Here is an 18038-nt window from a genome sequence, read left to right as displayed (position 1 = left end):
TGCTTCCGGTCAGTCGTCAGGTCACTTACCTACCAGAGTGCAGTTGCTGCAGAGCGACACTTGGCCCAGATGTGAGCTGAGATAGATGGAGCCTTCGCTCTCTCACTATCCACAGTGCAGAGTCAGAGAGTAAGCAGCAGCGAGGTGGGGGTGCAAGAGAGATTGCCTCCCGAAGGATTACAAAATGACTCTGAGGTTTCTGTGGTGCAGTGCTTTGTTGTCCCACCCCCCTCTCTCTCCCCCCCCCCCCGGTCCTCTTTTTAAAGGAGCTGTTGCTGCTTCACCGAGCCGGCCCTCCAGAGAGGCCAGATTCTCTCCATCAGCAAAGTGTCACCTCCTGTAGAGAGGTTTGACAGGAACTGCTGTTCAGTTAGCGCACCTTGACATCTCCAAGCACACCCGCTGGAACACTGTCACTTAATTCACACGTGGCGTCGCTCACTGCATCATTTGCCGTTTTCTTTTTTCTTTTTTTTTATTGCAGGCCATATTCGCGCTGGTGGAGGTTTCACAGGTGCCCTTTTTTGCAGGTCACCTGTAGTTTGGGAGTTCTGTTATGACACTGAGTCACAGTGGGAACACGGAAAAGCAACAATCACAATCAGCAATCGCAACACGACATAATGCAGTAGAAATACTTTGTGTGTTTCCAGCAGCAACAGGCAGCTGAAGAAGGAAAAAAAAAAAAAGCTCTGATGAACCCACTGTGCACTACCTTTTGGCTGTGATAGCAACAACAAATATATATAACATAACAAAAGGAGCTTAATAACGTGTGTGGGTGTGTGTGTGTGTGTGTGTGTGTGTGTGTGTGTGTGTGTGTGTGTGTGTGTGTGTGTGTAATTGGAGGATCTCAGCCCGACAGAGAGAGCAGAGCAGATGCGAGTTGTAACGTGACAATGAATGACACCAAAACATTAAAAAGTACATATAAATGGCTTTTTTTTAACGATTCTTAGTTTCAGGTGATTATAAACTGATAGTTATGAATATTGTATTCAATATCTTCCAATTAATTCCCACTAAAATGTTACACACTGTTCCTTTAAAGTGCTACAGTCCAAACACAAACAAACGAAAAAAGCGTCTCACTCCTCTGCGCTTAACTGACGAGAACAATGAAACAGCAGCCGCCGCTACACCTGGTGTGCTAAACACTTTTAGTTCCTACATGAAATACACAGGATGTAAAAACACAACAACTGTTTAAAGCTTCCTAGTAGTAATGTGCCTCAGCGTTAACAACGACGTCATCAATTCAAGTTTGCATTTCACCGTAGCAGCAGATTATGGTAACTATAACTATGGTCGAAGTCAAGCAGTACGTGGACCGGGACGTGGTCTGCATTTGGACCAATCACACGGCAGGGCTGGCAAAGGGCTGTTAGCATAGCTGTAGCCTAGCTGTAGCCTAGTCACTACTAGAGTAGACATTCTTTTTTAACTGGAAAACGGTGACATTTAACCTTAATGTGTGCTATCCAGTTAAGCTAGCATAGCTATCACACGCAGATACTCACTGATTTTGAAACAAAGATAAATCAGTGTTGTCATGTGTTCAGCCATATAGTCTCTGTTTGTCTGCACAGTATGCTTTGTACTGCTCTGTATTTTAATCTTTCAGAGATGGGTCCATTTCTGTTACCTGTGTATTTGTGTTTTAGGATTTTAAGTGAATGCGTTGTTTGTTGTTTACCTCTCGTCAAAATGGAGGCTGGGTTATAGAGGTTTCACTGGACCAGAGCAAACGCAGGCAGCTGAAACACACACACACACACACACACACACACACACACACACACACACACACACACACACACACACACACACACTCACACACACTCACACACACACTGCAGTTATTACCTCTCACCCATGTCCTATTACCGCTGGATTTATGACTGAGAGGGCCACGGTGATAAATCTGTTCCCTAATCCTAAATGCATCAGCAGACATGAGGGTACGCTGTCCCAGTCTGGCAGCCCACTCCACCTTGACATTATTTATGCTTCGCGGCGCACCGGTTTGTTTGGCTTACCTGCCCTCTGCTCTTCTTCCTCCATCCCCTCCCTCCCCTTGCCACCCTCCAGGTCATTCCCGACTGGAAGGAGCAGGAGTGGGATACAGAGAAGCCAGATTCGTACGCCGGGATTTTCCACTTCCGCTTCTGGCGCTTCGGCGAGTGGGTGGACGTGGTGATTGACGACCGGCTACCGACGGTGGACAACCAGCTGGTCTACTGCCACTCCAACGACAGCAACGAGTTCTGGAGTGCCATGGTGGAGAAGGCCTATGCCAAGTTAGTATCAGTGGCAACAAATATTCAGATCCAGTTTTAGAGACGAAACGCCTACAAATGATTGGATTCAATCATTTTAAACTTCTGCCTACCTAAGTAAAGACTTTGAAAAACACCATTGATTTCAAAGGTTGAAATCGAAAAGCCCATTTCGATCGATTTTTGATTTAGAATGGAAGCCGTGACACCCGTCTTTGAATGTCTTGTTTTGTCTGGCCGACTGTCCCAAACCAAAGGTTTTCAGTTTATGTGACGTAACACCGAGCTTCTCCTGACGACCAGCAAATGACTCGAACGATTAATCGGTTATCAAAATAATTGTTGATTTATTTATTTTTCACAATCGATTAATCGCGCTCTAATAACCGTTACCCGACTCTCCGCCTCTTCCTGTCAGGGTTTACGGCTGCTACGAGGCTTTGGACGGAGGAAACACGGCCGACGCGCTGGTGGATTTCACGGGTGGTGTTTCAGAGCCCGTGGACCTGCTGGAGGGTCAGATGGCAACAGATGAGGTGGCCCGAAACCAGCTGTTTGAAAGAGTTCTCAAAGTCCACAACAGAGACGGTCTCATCAGCTGCTCCATCCGGGTGAGCTGAGAGCTGCATGGCTGTCGCCTCCTTTTTTTAAAATCATACATGAGTCCTGAGGTTAAAATTAGTTGTTTTTTCATTTTCTTTAAAAATGAGTTTGTACACATGAAGATCGGATTTTTTTATTTCCAGGCATTTATTGTTGTCTAAGGCTCGGCTCAGCCACATGTATGGGACAAACACATTGACCAAAGCTTTTTGAGTACTGAGTCTACTTTGCGAGGCTGTGATTAAGCACAGTGGCGCTCTGAGCTGAATGCTAATATTTGCTAATGAGCTCTCGAACACGAAGTTGAAGCTGATGGGAACGTCATTAGTTATGCAGCTGTTTAGTTGCAAACCAAAGTATCGAATAAGTAGAAACTTTGACCTGATGACGGCGCTAGATGAATATTCATCCCGAGGAAAAGGTCTCAAACGTCCAAAAAAAAAAAAAAAAAAGCATAAGGAAAGCTCACACTTGGCATTTTTAGCAGCATTTCAGCACCTGTTCTCTGAAAAGGGTCTGATCCACCACAAAAGCTGACCCCATGAGCCCCAAAGCTCTTTAATAATTAAAGCATTTTCTGCCGTGATTTTTAAAATCCAAGGATGAAACGCTGTCTGTGTGTGTTGACTTTGTCTCGCGGCAACAGCAGCCTTCTTTAGTGCCAAATCTCTGCATAAATTCTGTCTGCAACTTTTCAAAGGCTTTTCAAAGCTGTGTAGTAATTTGCTTGAGATTACGTGAGGTGCACACAAATGAATAGCGCTTCTGAATTGTCCATTATGATGGTATTGTGCAGGCCTTTTTTTTTTTTCCTTCAAAAGTTACTTCCTGCAGGGAAGCACATGTCTTTATGGAAGGATAATGGTAGAGAAAGGGTTCGAGAGGATGACGTTTAGAATCTAAAGCCGAGCAGCTCATCTCCGAAAATGACCCATATTGATTGTTTTTGAGAACTAGGAGCTGTCAGCATGAAGGTCTGTATTTCAGTAAAAAAAAAATATCGAGAACTGTTTTGTAGAGTGTCTGCATGTCTGCTTGTTAAGAAAACTAGTACATGCAGTCCTGTGAATTTCCCTGTTTGGCCTTTGGTCCCCTGTCTCATGCCAATCTTACTCCCTGACGTGCTGCTCCGGCGACAACTAATTCACAAACCCTTATTGTGATTCAGAATCACACGCAGTTCCATTTTTAAATCATGTGGCTCTTCTATATGCATGAGTTTCAATACCGGAGAGTCTGTTGTTCGACTGCAGGAGTAATGAGAGCTCAGAGAATATAAGCAGTACTATACGACAATGCATTTTCCACCTTTTGTTGTTATTACTTTATCTTGTTTTTCTCAATCATAAATTGTTTATGTATTGTGTGTCTATCCTCTGGGAGGCCACGTATTGAGGCTACTGTTGGGTGCTGATTTGTGGATAGAGGACTCTGAGTTCTGTTCTGAAAGTTATTCTCAAACCGGAGATCAGTATTCCTTCTCACGGCTTCTATTTGGACAAAACTGTTGGGTTTGTTACAACATGTCGAATCATCCGATTGCTTCAGTACAATGTTATCATAGTTGACAGAAAGAATGGCTAAAATGACCCACATTTGCAATAAAACTGTAATATCTGATCAAGTTCTGAATGTAACATCTGTATAATATTAGCAGTTATGGTGCAGCTCCATGGCTTAGGAGTTAAAATGCTGCGAATGTCCTCGGCTTCAGTCCGACTGGGGACCTTTGTTGCATCTTGCTCTTCGGTTTCCTATCATGTCTCTACTGTTTGTAATGAAGGAACAGAAATCTGTGTTTTTCGGTTCCCAGGCGAACACAAAAGCCGAGCTTATTGTGCAGCTTCCACTGAACACTGCAACATCGTCCCTGTGTGCCTTTTACCAAACACCTACCTGTTTGTGATTTCCCAGGAAACTGTGCCAGCTTCTCTCTTTTACATATTTATAGAGATCCACAAAATCATGTGTTTCCAACCACTAAACCGCCCCCGTTTTCCTGTTTCCCAGGCGACCACGATCGAGGACATGGAGGCACGGCTGGACTGTGGCCTGGTCAAAGGTCATGCCTACGCCGTGACGGACGTGCGGAAAGTGAGGCTCGGTCACGGACTGCTGGCCTTCTTCAAATCCGAAAAGCTGCAAATGATCCGCATGAGGAACCCCTGGGGAGAAAAGGAGTGGAGCGGCCCCTGGAGCGACAGGTAACTCCCTACACTGCCCCTTACAGGCATGGATGACCTACTGCAGCTCATCACATCTTATCTTGTCTCGTTTGGCCGTCTTCTTCTATCCGTCCCAATTTTGCGCAGTGATCTCGGTAAGTCAGACATTTCAAGAGCAACACAAACACTGACCATGTTTGCATGAACAAAATATACATTTTTTTGCTCTTATTTAAAAAAAGTCAATATTCCTGCTTAATATTCCACTAATATTCACTTTAACATGCAGCTGTGCATACTCCCATTAACGTAAAATGCCCCCATGACATACGCCCAATGGGTACGTCCTTTAAATAAGTTAAATTTCCCTCCACTTCCAGTCATGTCTCTCTCGTCCTGCAAGATTTTCTTTTTTTACGAACTGAAGCAGTGTGTGCAACGCAGAGAGCTGATCGTAAAAAGGCAAAAGGCTGCGTGGCGCAAATGGTAAAAAAAACACAAGTGAGGCGCGTATACCGAATGTATGTCCAAAGAATGCTCCTAAAACCAGAATAATACCCACATATGGAAAATGCTACATTCGGAATGATATCCAAAAAGAATATGCTTTTTAGCTTAATTGTGGAATTTTTGTGTCTATTCGTCCTTTCCTACTTGACTGTGTTACCACCTTTACCACTTTAGCCAATTTCACAAAGTACATTTTGAAAATGCCAAAGTACTCTTGTCTCCTTTGTCTCCTTTGAGCAAACAACTAATGGCTGAACAAAGACCAAACTCATCAAAAATGCCCACAACGTAACCAAGAAAGCTGCATGATGGGAAAATGTCATGTAGACAATGAAAAATGGAGATGCAATCAAGGTAATGGGTCACAGAAAAAAGATGAATGGCTGAATTGTTCTGCATAAAATCAAACAGTTCAGTGCAGCTCAGATAGCATTTTCCCGGGACCCTCCCACAACAGACATTTTCCTGACTAAACCTTAAATTCTAGCGTTCAGTCATTGGACAAAGCTGTCCTTTCTCCCTGGAAAAGAGTGTTTCATTCCAGTTTTACTCTTCTGCATTATGCCTACACTTCGTAGGGCAACAGGTAATGCTGAGATGCAGAGAAGTTGCTCCTTCCACATCTCTCCGTCTCCGTCTAGCCTCTGTGAAACAAACAGGGAGGTGGTAAAGCCGGATCATAATGGAGCCTGAATTATTGATAAGGCCGAAAAGAGAGAAAGATGTTATTAAAGAGACGTGAGTCATCTCTCTTCTTTCTCAATCACTCGCTCGCTCTCGCTGAATAATTTATTCATGGTTTGATAAAAAAGAAAAAAAAAGGAAACCTGTTACTGTAAATGGAGTCTGACAGACTGTTGAGACGCGGACGCTTGTCAGTGAATCATAAACAGAGACATAAACACAGACCTAATGCATCCAGTAAAAAGCCTGTGTTTCCCCTGAGCAGTGAATACAGAATGGACCTTGATGTTTAGGTATGATTCACACTCACCGATGCACACATTCAACGGACTCTTACATAATCGTGCCCTTGAGGGGTAGAACCATACATCATTTATAGATCTGAACTTGATACAGTTAATGGGCACATCATTATGCTTATTAAAAGATTCACAGGTGAATGTCCCACTAGTCAATTATATTAATATCGGTAATAGGTATCAAGGCTGTGTAAAGTGCCTATAAGAAGCTATGAACATTATTATACGATAATAAGACTGTGTAAGTGTTAAAAATAGCGTCATAAGCACATTTATTGTTAGATTATAAGACATTTATAAGCACTTATAAGAGCTTGTTAACAGTTTATGGACTGCTTAACGGCCCTAATAAAAGCCTTATGAGTTGTTTATGATAGCATTTATTAGCTATTATGTTTCAATACATACTTATTATGCATTTGTCAGCCGTTAACGATGCTTTTTGCAGCTACCGGATCAACAGCGCCTTATTAAGGTCTTAATAATGGCTTCAGTCAAACTCAATAAATGTTGTTTTTATGTTTTTAATCAGTCTATAAACTGTTAACAGGTTTCTTATAGGAGCTTATCAATGTTTTATAACAATAAATGTGTTCATGATGCTATTATTAACACATACTGATGTTAAAGAGCCTCTTATAAGGACTTATAAAGGCCTTGTTATCTCTTTACTAACGCTTATAACAAGGACCTTAATATAAAGAGTTACAGTTTGTTTTCTCGCGAGCTGGTGAGATTGATGCTGTTCTTCTGCCTCCCGTGTCTCACTGCAGTTCGGAGGAGTGGAACAAGGTGAGCAAGAGTGAGAGAGAGAAGCTTGGCGTCACCGTGCAGGACGACGGCGAGTTCTGGTGAGAACCGTAAATCTACTAACAATTGATGTTGTTGTTCCCTTATCTTAGAACCATGTATTGAAGTGATGCAGGCATGGCTTAGACTTATTCAAACTAATGCCGTCCAAATGTGTGTGTACGCATAAATCATCCACACACCAACCACCCAAATTAATTAAGCTCTCCAAACTGCCTGAATTTCCCCCTCCCCCTCTACTAGTCCCTGTTGGCTGTTGCTTTATAAATTATAATATGTATCGATGCAGAGTGTGAGAGGCTGCTTTCAGGAATTGTAAACGTTTCAGTGGGCGCAGCATTGTCACTGCAGCAAATAGCATGTGGCAGTGAAGCAGCAAGTTATAAACTGCACTCCTTACCTGAACTGATGTGTCAATAAAAGTTATGCAGCTGTTTTTTTTAAAAGCCCATATCGGTCAACATTTAATCTCATTCCTTGTCAGCGCCACAAATCCCAGTTTCCCTTTAACACGTAACCCTTTTCTTTGTTCCTGATTTCATTTCCTCTATTTTTGTACCTGTTAAAGGTCTTCTTCTTTCAAGCTTTTTTTTCTCTAGTTGGTATCCACTCTCTCCGGTCTCTTCTCTCCTCTCCTTTTCCTGCCCTCCTGCAGGATGACGTTCGATGACTTCTGCCAGTACTTCACTGACCTCATCCTGTGCCGCCTCATCAACACCTCCTACCTGAGCATCCACAAAACCTGGGAGGAGGAGGTGATGAGGGGCTCCTGGGTCCACCGCCAGGACCCCCTTCGCAACCGGTCAGGAGGCTGCATCAATCACAAGGCCACTTTCCTGCAGAACCCTCAGGTTGGTGGAGGCTGGTGTTTGTCTTCGTGTTATAGAGAGATGCGTGACCAGTAAATATGGTGTCGCCCTCTCTTTTCTCCAGTATGTGTTCGATGTGAAGAAAGTGGAGGACGAGGTGCTGATCTGCTTACAGCAGAAGGAGAAGAGAGCCACACCCAAAGAGGGCAAAGGGGAAAACCTCGCCATAGGCTTTGATATTCACCGGGTAGAAACACACGTGCACAAATACCGAGAAGCCTCCGCAAACCCGAACTAGACTAATGAATGGCTCACATGGACGAATTTCTGCTATACTGTCCTCTCATCCTGCAGGTGGAGCTAAATCGTAAGTACCGTATGCACTCAGCCCAGCAGAAAGTAGCGGGCTCCATCTACATCAACTCGCGCTGCGTCTTCCTCAGGAAGGAGCTGAAGGAGGGCCGTTACGTCATCATTCCCACGACCTTTGACCCCGGGCAGCAGGGCGACTTCCTGCTCCGCGTCTTCACTGATGTGCCTTCAGACTGCAAGTAAATCTGATATATTCCCACTGAACACATAGTGTAACTTTTTTGAATGTCCCGAATCTACTTTGAAGCTAAACTACGTCTCGATAGATTCACAAGCGGTGGGTTTGCGCACTGTGTATATGTGACTGAAGTTGAGCAACGCCGTGTTGAGTGGTGTGAGCTGCGCAATATTGGAAGTAACTGACATTGTGATATATATTTTTCTGCGATCGGAAGTACATTTTTTACATTTTAAAGTTAAACACATCAGTCTGGTGCACTTTGAGAGCAAAATTAAGAGGCTAGGTAAACAATGTGTGCTCTAGTAAACAATTAAATAATCAACAAATTGGTTGTGTATATATAAATGGTGATGAAACGGCAAAAAAGATACACCCACAAAGCATGAAAATGGGGTCTCTTTTTTTAAGTGTAAAATATGCATGTTTAATATGTACGTAGTCTGTAGATAATTAATGGGAAACACTGGAATAATCATCGTAAATGAGAGTCGTGGACGTTCCCTTTCATATCAAGCGCCAAAAAAGTTGCCGACATCACAGGTGCCTGAGTCCCGTTGGCTTCGACAGTTTTATAGCGTACACTCTTTCTTTCCCAGAGAGCTGACTCTGGACGACCCTCCTCAGACATGTTGGACGGGGATGTGTGGCTACCCTCAGCTGGTCACTCAGGTCCATGTAATGAATGCTGAAGGCCTGCAGGGACAGGACTCCAACGGAGGTAGGACCACTACTCGCATCGCATTGTGTTCGCGATGTTGACGATCATATTCCTGTGTTGTAAACTCCTGTAAACACCCACAGAGCTTCACTGCCTCAATCCCAGTAAGGAGAGACTTCTGAGCAAAGTACAAGGTACTACAGCACCATCTGCTGAAACTGTAGCTCCTATTATTAGCCTGTAGTAGAGAGTCCTTACCCCCCTTTGAAGCTCTTCTAGCGTGTGCACTAACCTGTAACGTTTGCAACTCACTCACCTTTAAAGCCACTATGTATATATGTATTTTTTTCAATTGAAATAACTTAAAAATGAGACAATCCTGGTACAATTGGATGCAGTACATGCAGTGTTGTCAACCATTTCATTCTGTATCTCCGGGTCGGATCCCCCCCCCAGTGACTGCCACAGTGTCCGCCGGATGGCATCAGAGTCCAAAATTGTTATATCCTCCACATAGTGGCTTTAGATTCATCTGGTGACGGAGCGGAAGTGGTGGAAGAAGTATTCAAATCATGAATCATGAAAAAATTACTCCATTACTGTTAAAAGTCCTTCATTCAAAATCTGCCTTGTGTAAAAGTGTTATCAGCAAAATGAACTTAAAGTATGAACAGTAGAAGTATTCTACTGATAAATCTTAGAGGCCGTGAGATGATTAATGGGAGTAGATCGATGAAAAAACTACATTCTGATTCAGAAATTATGTTTTGATATTTTTTTTCACTAATCTTTGCTTTTTTTCGATTAGTCGATTTGCATAAAATTGATTGATTGCCAAATAAGTGGGGTTTTTTGCTGCAAAAATGACAAATATGACCTGTTTCTGGTCAAGATTTTCTGCTTTTCTTAGTTTTTATATGATAGTTAATTGAATATTTTCGGGTTTTTAGTCAAATAAAACAAGCAACATATCAAAATATTTCTTCTTTTTATAGAGCAAATCATGAAGCAACCAGTCGAGAAAATAATTAGTAAATTAGTTTAGAATAAAGAACCAAAGACTGTCACCCGTCACAAAGACTTCATGGTGTGCAAGAACTATTTTGACTTTTTTTTCCCCATCTTCAGCTGTAGATCCGTATGTGATCATCACCTGTGAAGGAGAGAGGGTTCGTTCACCAGTTCATAAGGACACACGGTGCCCAAACTTTGACATCAAAGGCCTGTTCTACCGCAAGAAACCCAAGGAGGGCATCCACGTCGAGGTGAGCTGTCACTCTCTGCAGCCATCCCACTGTGGGACCCTACACTATATGTCCTGTATATGGTGGCAGTCCTGAGACTGGGTGAACCAACACTTTAAAACCCTCCTACACCTGGAGAACTTCCACCACACTTTGTGTGTGTGTGTGTGTGTGTGTGTGTGTGTGTGTGTGTGTGTGTGTGTGTTTGAGCTGCTACGGAATTTAGCTGAACATCCATTTCCAATCAATTACAGGCTCAATATCAGGCGATATGTGAAAGCCAGCATGCTTGTTAGGGAATTCTTGTTGGTGATAGAATGTTGCATTTCCTCAATCAGACCTGTGAAATTGCATCACTTGTGTAAACTGTGCACCTGCTGCTCTGTAGACAAGCTAAGCCAGTAAAAGGGACGCACTGATCCAACTGCCTCAGGCGGAGGGAATGTGGGAATATATGCTGGTTTGTTTTGTGAAGTACAGAAATAATTGGATTGCGATACCTTTCTAGTATCAGTATACCAAGCTACCTGCATTTAATGTGTACTGGTGGCTTTTGGCTGATCATCGATCTACTTATAAAGGTTGATATTTGCACCATCTGACGGATCGTTGCAACCCGTACGATGTAATCTTAAACACTTCAAAGTTCAGACTCAACTCTTTTTTTTTCCTTTTATTTTCTCAATTTGTCTTCATTTATTGTTCTGCACGTATCTATTTCTAGATTTTTTTTTATACTTTGTAAATCAAAGAAAATGGTGCTATATAAGTGAATTATCTTTGAAGAGTGCTATGTAAGTAAAGTTTATTATTCTTTGCTTATTGCTTTACTTCGAAACTCCTGTATACAGGCACTTGTTTGTTCATCGTCTCTGTGCTTCTTCTACCTTCTATCGAGTTTTCATTTATGTCCCTTGTGTATATTCTCCTGTAGTTCTCTCTTTCGTGACTGCTTATTGCCTTTTTTTTTTGTCTTTTCTGCCCTCTCTTTTCCTGCTTCCCCTTCTTTTCCGCTTTCGGATCTCCTCCTTCCTCCCACGAGCGGCCAACAGATCTACAACAAGAACATGATCGTGGACACCTTCCTGGGTCAGGTGATCCTGTTCAGCGACCCCAACGAGCGCCAGGAGCAGCACACGCTTCACCTCCGTGACAAGGGCAGTCGCCAGGACAACGACCTGCCGGGCACGCTCACTGTGCGCCTCATCACCGCGACCGCGCTCACCAACATCTGATGCGATCGTTTTATAGAAGTGTGATGATCCGTTGATCCTCCGACCGTGGCGGGAGCTCACTGTGTCTTTTTTTTTTCTTCTGCCGCTTGCACTCTCTTCGTGTCTCTTATTGTTTCCCCTATTTTCTTTCGCTTCAGCATTTGAATTCAGCTTTCTTGAGAGGATATTTGAAAGCCTATAAATATATTTCCAGATGAAACGCAATACGAAATATGTTCTCAAAGGAAGTTTTGTTGCAGGTTTCGTAGCCAGAATCTCCATCAACACCTGAGCTACAATTTAACTGACTTTTAAGAAATATAAATCACTTCATCGGTCTGACCCAAACCTACAAACTTCTTATTTTCTTCCTGCATATTGTTAAATTCAAACACATACACACACTCGTACGTGCACACACAGTACACATGCAGACATGTCTGCACTCTCCATGCATGTGCCAATGTTTCCAAGGGCTATGCATTGCCTTAAGGTCGAGTCTGCCTCTCCACCTTGAGGAGGGATAATGTTAAATACTCCGTCAGCTGTCCTCAGTGTTAGCACAGCCTCCATCTCCTCTCCTCGCTTGTTTCTCGTAGTTTTCATTTCTATTCCCGGTATATTAACGCAACGTATACTCTTTTATATCCGCGGATAATTGTCCCACCCAGTCGTCCCACCCAGACACCTCAAGTCTTCACCAGTTTGCCGGAGCTTTGGAGAGCATGCAGCACTGTCTGTCACTTTTTATTGTGGACTTTACAAAGGAAAGCCAACAGCAGCTACTCTCTCTCTCCCTCTTTACTGAGAGCTTTTCTCTGTTGTTCTGTGAGCGCGCTCATGTGTGAAATCTTGCCTCCCGTCTTCCATCTTTAAAACCATTTCAAACTCCCCGAGACGCTTTCTTGCCGGTTGCTATGGACGATCTCAAAACTGCATGGCTTAAAAAAAAAAAAAAAAAAAAAAAACTTGACTCTTTGCCTGTGCTCTCTGGTCTCTCCGGTCGTAGCTTAGCAGCCGGTGCTTTTGATAGTGCTACCCTTCCCTCTTTGATCCTCCCTCCTCCCCTCATGTGTACATCTTCTCAATCCAGCGGAGTGCTAAGATTCACCCTGACATAATCAAGTGCTTTATGGGACCAAAGATGAGCCTCCGCTCTCTTAGTCCCTTTCGGACCGCCCTGGCCTGGCCTGGCCTGGCCCAAGCCTAGCTACAAACCACCACCCCCTGTGCCACATCATCTCTTAACGGCAACACCACTGCCTGACGCTTCCTCTGACTTGAGTCTTTTGGCCCGGGCCAAAGACTCATGCCACGTGACCCCAAGAGACAGCAGCCGTGCTTCTGCTGTTGGCACAGAACAGGCGTGTGTGGGTGTGTGGGTGTGCGGGTGTGTGTGTGTGTGTGTGTGTGTGTGTGTGTGTGTGTGTGTGTGTGTGTGTGTGTGTGTGTGTGTGCGTGTGTTGCAGAGCAAGTATCCGCGAGTGTTTGAGGGTGAATGAATGTATATCTCTTAATCCACGTTGTATCTGGAAGAAGACAATTTCTGTGGAAAGGTGTGAACTGAAAGGAAAAGAGCCCTTTAGCGAAACACACACCTTGCACTTTATTTGATTTTTAAGGGTGTTTAAAAAAAAAAAAAAAAAAAGACCTTTATTAACGAAAGAAAGAGGAGGGCGAGCTGAGAAGGCGTCCTGCCAAACAACCCGTGCCATCGCCTTGATCCTGGCTTTGCCGCCACAGCAGAAAAACAACATGGGATGAACTGTTTAGTGATTTCAGAAGGATTTCAGATTATCTTTGGCATATTGAACCAACACTGGTACAATTTAATCTATCTGTGATGAACTATGATCATGTGGTCATTCAATTTGACCTTTTGGCACGTGGGCAGAAGCCCAGACAGAAAATCATAACGGGTTTTGGTTTTTCTTTCTTCTTCTTCTTTTGCAAAAGTGCAATATCATTGCAGAGACTTTTAATTCCGCATTTTATTGACTTTTGTTTTGTCTTAGTCTTTTTTTTGTTTTTCCATATTAGGAATTAAAAATGTATGTTTCAGGCATTATCAAGACATTTCCTTTTGAATGTAAGACAAACAGTTAGTGGACTAATCTCTCAGTCAAACTATCAAGTCCGTTTTCCTGATTTTCTTTCAGCGCCTTTTTCCATTACTTGAACTGTCACACATGGCATTTAATTGATCACACACCTTTGTGTACAGCATCTTTATAAATGTGTCTTGCATGGGTTATTTTTCCAATATGTCCATGGCCTTGTATTGTACTGTTTAATTGTTACTATATATATTTATTCTTTCTATCTCAAAAAGTCTTGGAAATGCTAGTTTTGAGCAGTCAGCATGTCTTACACTGATGCACCTCATGTCAGTCTGATCATATCAACACGTTTGAAACAGTTATGTCTTGTAATACAGTGATGCATTCATAATGCCTCTAGCATCTGTGAACATTAGCAGCAGTTGTTGACTTCTATTTAGGTGCTATTTATCTTCTCTGTGCTCTTTTATATTGTTTGGGACAGAACATGAGTGTTAGGTAACGTAACAAGACTGAATTTGGAACATTTTAGACAGAAACTGTGGTGCCAAGCAGTGTGAGGTTAGACGTGTGAGCCTGTGCCTGGAAAGTTTCGGGTTTTTATTTACACACCAGGTGGGAAAAGAAAGAATCCCTTCTTCCTCCCCCGCTGAGTGTCCTTGTGCAAGGCACTGAACTCCTAAATGCACCAGTGGAGCCTCGTCACGGCCGGCTATCCTGCAGCTTCCAGGTGTGGCTGTACGTATTTGTGTGAATATGTTCAAAATCATACTGTGAATATGTTCAGCTTGAAAACGAGGGCGTACTGAGGGGTTATTGTGAGAAGTTGTTGGTGCCAAATGTGTAGGTTGCTGCTTGGATTTGGTGAAACTGACACTTCATAGACCTGATTTTTAACAAAAGTCATTTTCGTCTATCTTTGAAAATCCAGAAGGTTGTTTAACAAAACTGAAAGTTGCTCTGAAAGAATTTCCAGAATCCTCAAAGACTTCTTCTTGCTGCAATTATCTGTGTTGATGGCTACTGATCTGTTACGGCGGGGAGGTTTGAAATGGATTCAGCCTCTCCAGCATGAACAAAACAAAGTTCAGATGTAGTTTTCATGCAACGGCGGCACCTTATGAACGTTTTCACAAAAAAGTGTAATTCTGTTTTTATTGGCGAGATCACAGTTTGGTTTAGCAAACGATTTACATCGGACAAATGTTGAGAATCTTGCATTATGATCACATTGCAACAAAGTGCAGCAGCCTCTCACAAAATCAAAATCAATTAATTCCTGAAAACCGATAATATTTCCATTACTTATAGTTTTTAATGAGAACTAAACAAACAAGAAAAATCAGGTGCTCGTATAAGAAGTTGTTTCCTAATCCAAACAAAGATGGTGGAAATGACACGCATTTTTTACAATGTGACCAAACTTAAAAGTTATGTAATTAATGCGTAGTATGTCATTTCCAGCTCCCTGAATAGGAACTAGAGTAACAACTGTCTCCATATTGTTCAGTGGATTTAAAATGTTCTCATCCACATGGTTAGAAGAGTCTTGAAGGATTCTGTAAATTCCTTCCAAATAGTGGTTAGTTTTGTTTAAAGACCTTTTTTTTTTTAGGTAAACGTATGTTCAGCTCTCTGTTTCATATTTTAAAGTAATACAGTAGAGGAACACGTTTGGGCTCGGTGACACTGGCGTCACATAAAGAGTTACAGACACACATTAAAACCCTGATTTGGCTTGCTAAAATGTCACATAGCTTTCACCACATCACAATTTGCAGTCTGTTTTGCTGATTGGACTTTTATATTCCAGAGTTTATCTTTATCTGATGCCAGTATTTTACATTAACAGGTTTTCAGTAGCAACCATTTGTTATTTTGTGACTCCCTATTTATTTATTTATTTATTTTTTTGTACATATGTGACACAGAAATATAACATCCACCATCCAACCTGACAGCTTTGATATATTGGAGTATTTGGGGCTTCAGAGTCACTGTGTCACTTGCAATCCTACAGTATAATTAAGAGTAACGAGCCAAAATAACAGTGTGTCAAGCTCAATGTGAAATCATGTCAAACTCATGTGCCACAGCAGTGCCAAAAAGACAAACAGTACTGAAAAAGGGATGCTTTTGTAAAGACATTTGGTATGTGACTGTTGGACAAATGTATGACGGGTGAAGTCATCCTTTTGAGTTTGTTTTTTTGTCTCCACGATGTCCTCTTCTGCTTCTGTCTTTGTCATGAAGTGATTCTTCATTGCGTTGCTATTCTTACTCATTGTAATTGTTGCAAATTGTGATTTCTTTGCCAAAAGTGTTAAGGCTTTCACTGTTAACCACCACACACACACACACACACACACACACACACACACACACACACACACACACACACACACACACACACACATATATACTGTATACGCTCCAGCTTCTAGACTAACCAGGCTTGGTTGGAGTGTACGGACCTTGACTGATTTTTTTGGACATTTGCTATAACGCTTATCGGTTGTCTGTACATATTTTCCGCTTGGCCATGCCAAAGCCGGTTTTAAGAACACCAAAACCCTTTGAATGAACTGCTCACAGCGTCTGACTTTTGTACGAATTCCCAAAAAAATGCCAGTGCATGTAGCAAAACCGCTTGAAATCTGCTCGCAGCGTTACGAATCACAGAATATATATATATAAATATATATATTTATTTTCTCTGAGTGATGTAAAAGCTAATCTGCTGTTGCTACTTTGATAAACATACTGTGTGAAGTAGAAGGCTTTTGTTGCACACTTGCATGCATTACAACAGTATCCAGTTTTCTAATATTTTGTATCCAGTAACCTGCAGAATACAGTATGTATATAAAAGTAGCAGCAACTTGACTTATCAGTTGTTATCATGGGATCCATGTTTTGATGGATGTTATACAGAATATTCTAGAAATGTATTTAAAAAGAGGAAGATGTTCTTGCTCACAACCTCTAGTGATCAGCAGGAAAAACAAAGAGGAATCAAATACAATATTTACCTGATACCAAGCCCCGTAATACATTGCATTAATTATGGCCACAATGGCGACAGTTAGCCGTATGCTAAAGTTGTCTTCCTTTTTCTCAGAGAAATATATGATGTGGGAATGCAGCCTGTCCCAAAGGACATTTTGGGGAAATATGCTACTTCAATCTAGATGAGAAAACAGACTTTTTCAGATGTATGTATGTTTTTTCCTACTATACCCCAACCCTATAGCGCGTCCACTACACGCTGCAATCTGCTACCAATGTCTGGAACGCGCTCAACAAGCGGAGAGTATAAACACAGCTACTACACGTCCATGTGCGCGTCCGTTTGGGACAATAACCGAGACTTAAGTCTGATTTCCAAACTGTCAAACTTTATTCTTTAAACAGGGTGATGTGATCATTGCTCTTCCCTCTGCTACTGAGAGATGGGAGACAAACAGAAGTGGTGGCCCTGGATAGCAGTAGCAAACTAAGTTAGCTTAGCTTTAGCTAAAGCTTGGGACTAACCTGAAGGAGCATAAATCTTACGTGGACTGGAGTTATGGGGGCAGACGAACGTGCAAATCCTCAAAGAACGCCACTTTTCATGTGTTTTTGTACCAAAGCATACATGGGCGCCGACCAGAAGCTCGCACAGTATATATGCATTGCAACGTGCGCTGTACAGATCTAAATAGGAAGTAATTTGAGGTAAAGAACTAAGCTACCTTCAGATAAAGCTGTTTATTTAGCTGTATGTCTCCCTCGGGTGACGCCATTGCTCAGCCAATATCAAATATCTTTATGAGAACGACTGAATCTGAAGAATTTAAGATTAAAATCATAAACATATCGCACACAATATGATTTTATCAGCTGACCCAGACTGGAATAGACCTGGTCCAGCTTTGGCGGATGTCTGCGCTCTTTGAGTGGCCTTCTACTTTAAGGTGTGACGGGTTGTGTTACCACATGATGTACTTCCTAAAAACAATTTTAATTAAAGTAGCATAACAATAACAAGGTATCATGGGACTAGGAATAAGGCAGATAGACAACATTTTAATATTTGAGTGCTGAAAAGTGTGATTTTTTATTTTTTTGTGGTTATTGAAGAGGCTTTTTTCCTGTTTATCAACGACAT

General features: G+C 42.2%; 1 protein-coding gene across 1 annotated transcript in view; it reads left to right on the top strand.

Annotated features, from left to right (window-relative positions):
- capn5b (calpain 5b) overlaps window positions 1-17801 on the top strand; it is a 42653-nt gene extending 24852 nt beyond the window's left edge. Inside the window, exons 4-13 of the mRNA XM_068715615.1 lie at window positions 2092-2300; window positions 2698-2890; window positions 4893-5086; window positions 7314-7391; window positions 8006-8201; window positions 8284-8406; window positions 8514-8710; window positions 9309-9430; window positions 10499-10635; window positions 11667-17801. Of these exons, the coding sequence (XP_068571716.1) occupies window positions 2092-2300; window positions 2698-2890; window positions 4893-5086; window positions 7314-7391; window positions 8006-8201; window positions 8284-8406; window positions 8514-8710; window positions 9309-9430; window positions 10499-10635; window positions 11667-11849 (1632 nt within the window). The 3' untranslated portion in view covers window positions 11850-17801. The remainder of the gene's footprint in view (window positions 1-2091; window positions 2301-2697; window positions 2891-4892; window positions 5087-7313; window positions 7392-8005; window positions 8202-8283; window positions 8407-8513; window positions 8711-9308; window positions 9431-10498; window positions 10636-11666) is intronic.
- The last annotated feature ends 237 nt before the right edge of the window (window positions 17802-18038 follow it).

The sequence above is a fragment of the Cebidichthys violaceus genome, unplaced genomic scaffold (genome assembly GCF_023349555.1).
Source record: "Cebidichthys violaceus isolate CVI_PGR_0920_01 unplaced genomic scaffold, fCebVio1.0.p SCAF_20, whole genome shotgun sequence".
In the NCBI taxonomy this organism is placed as follows: domain Eukaryota; kingdom Metazoa; phylum Chordata; class Actinopteri; order Perciformes; family Stichaeidae; genus Cebidichthys; species Cebidichthys violaceus.
Note: the sequence above shows the minus strand (reverse complement) of the source record. Positions and strands in the feature narration are given on the sequence as shown.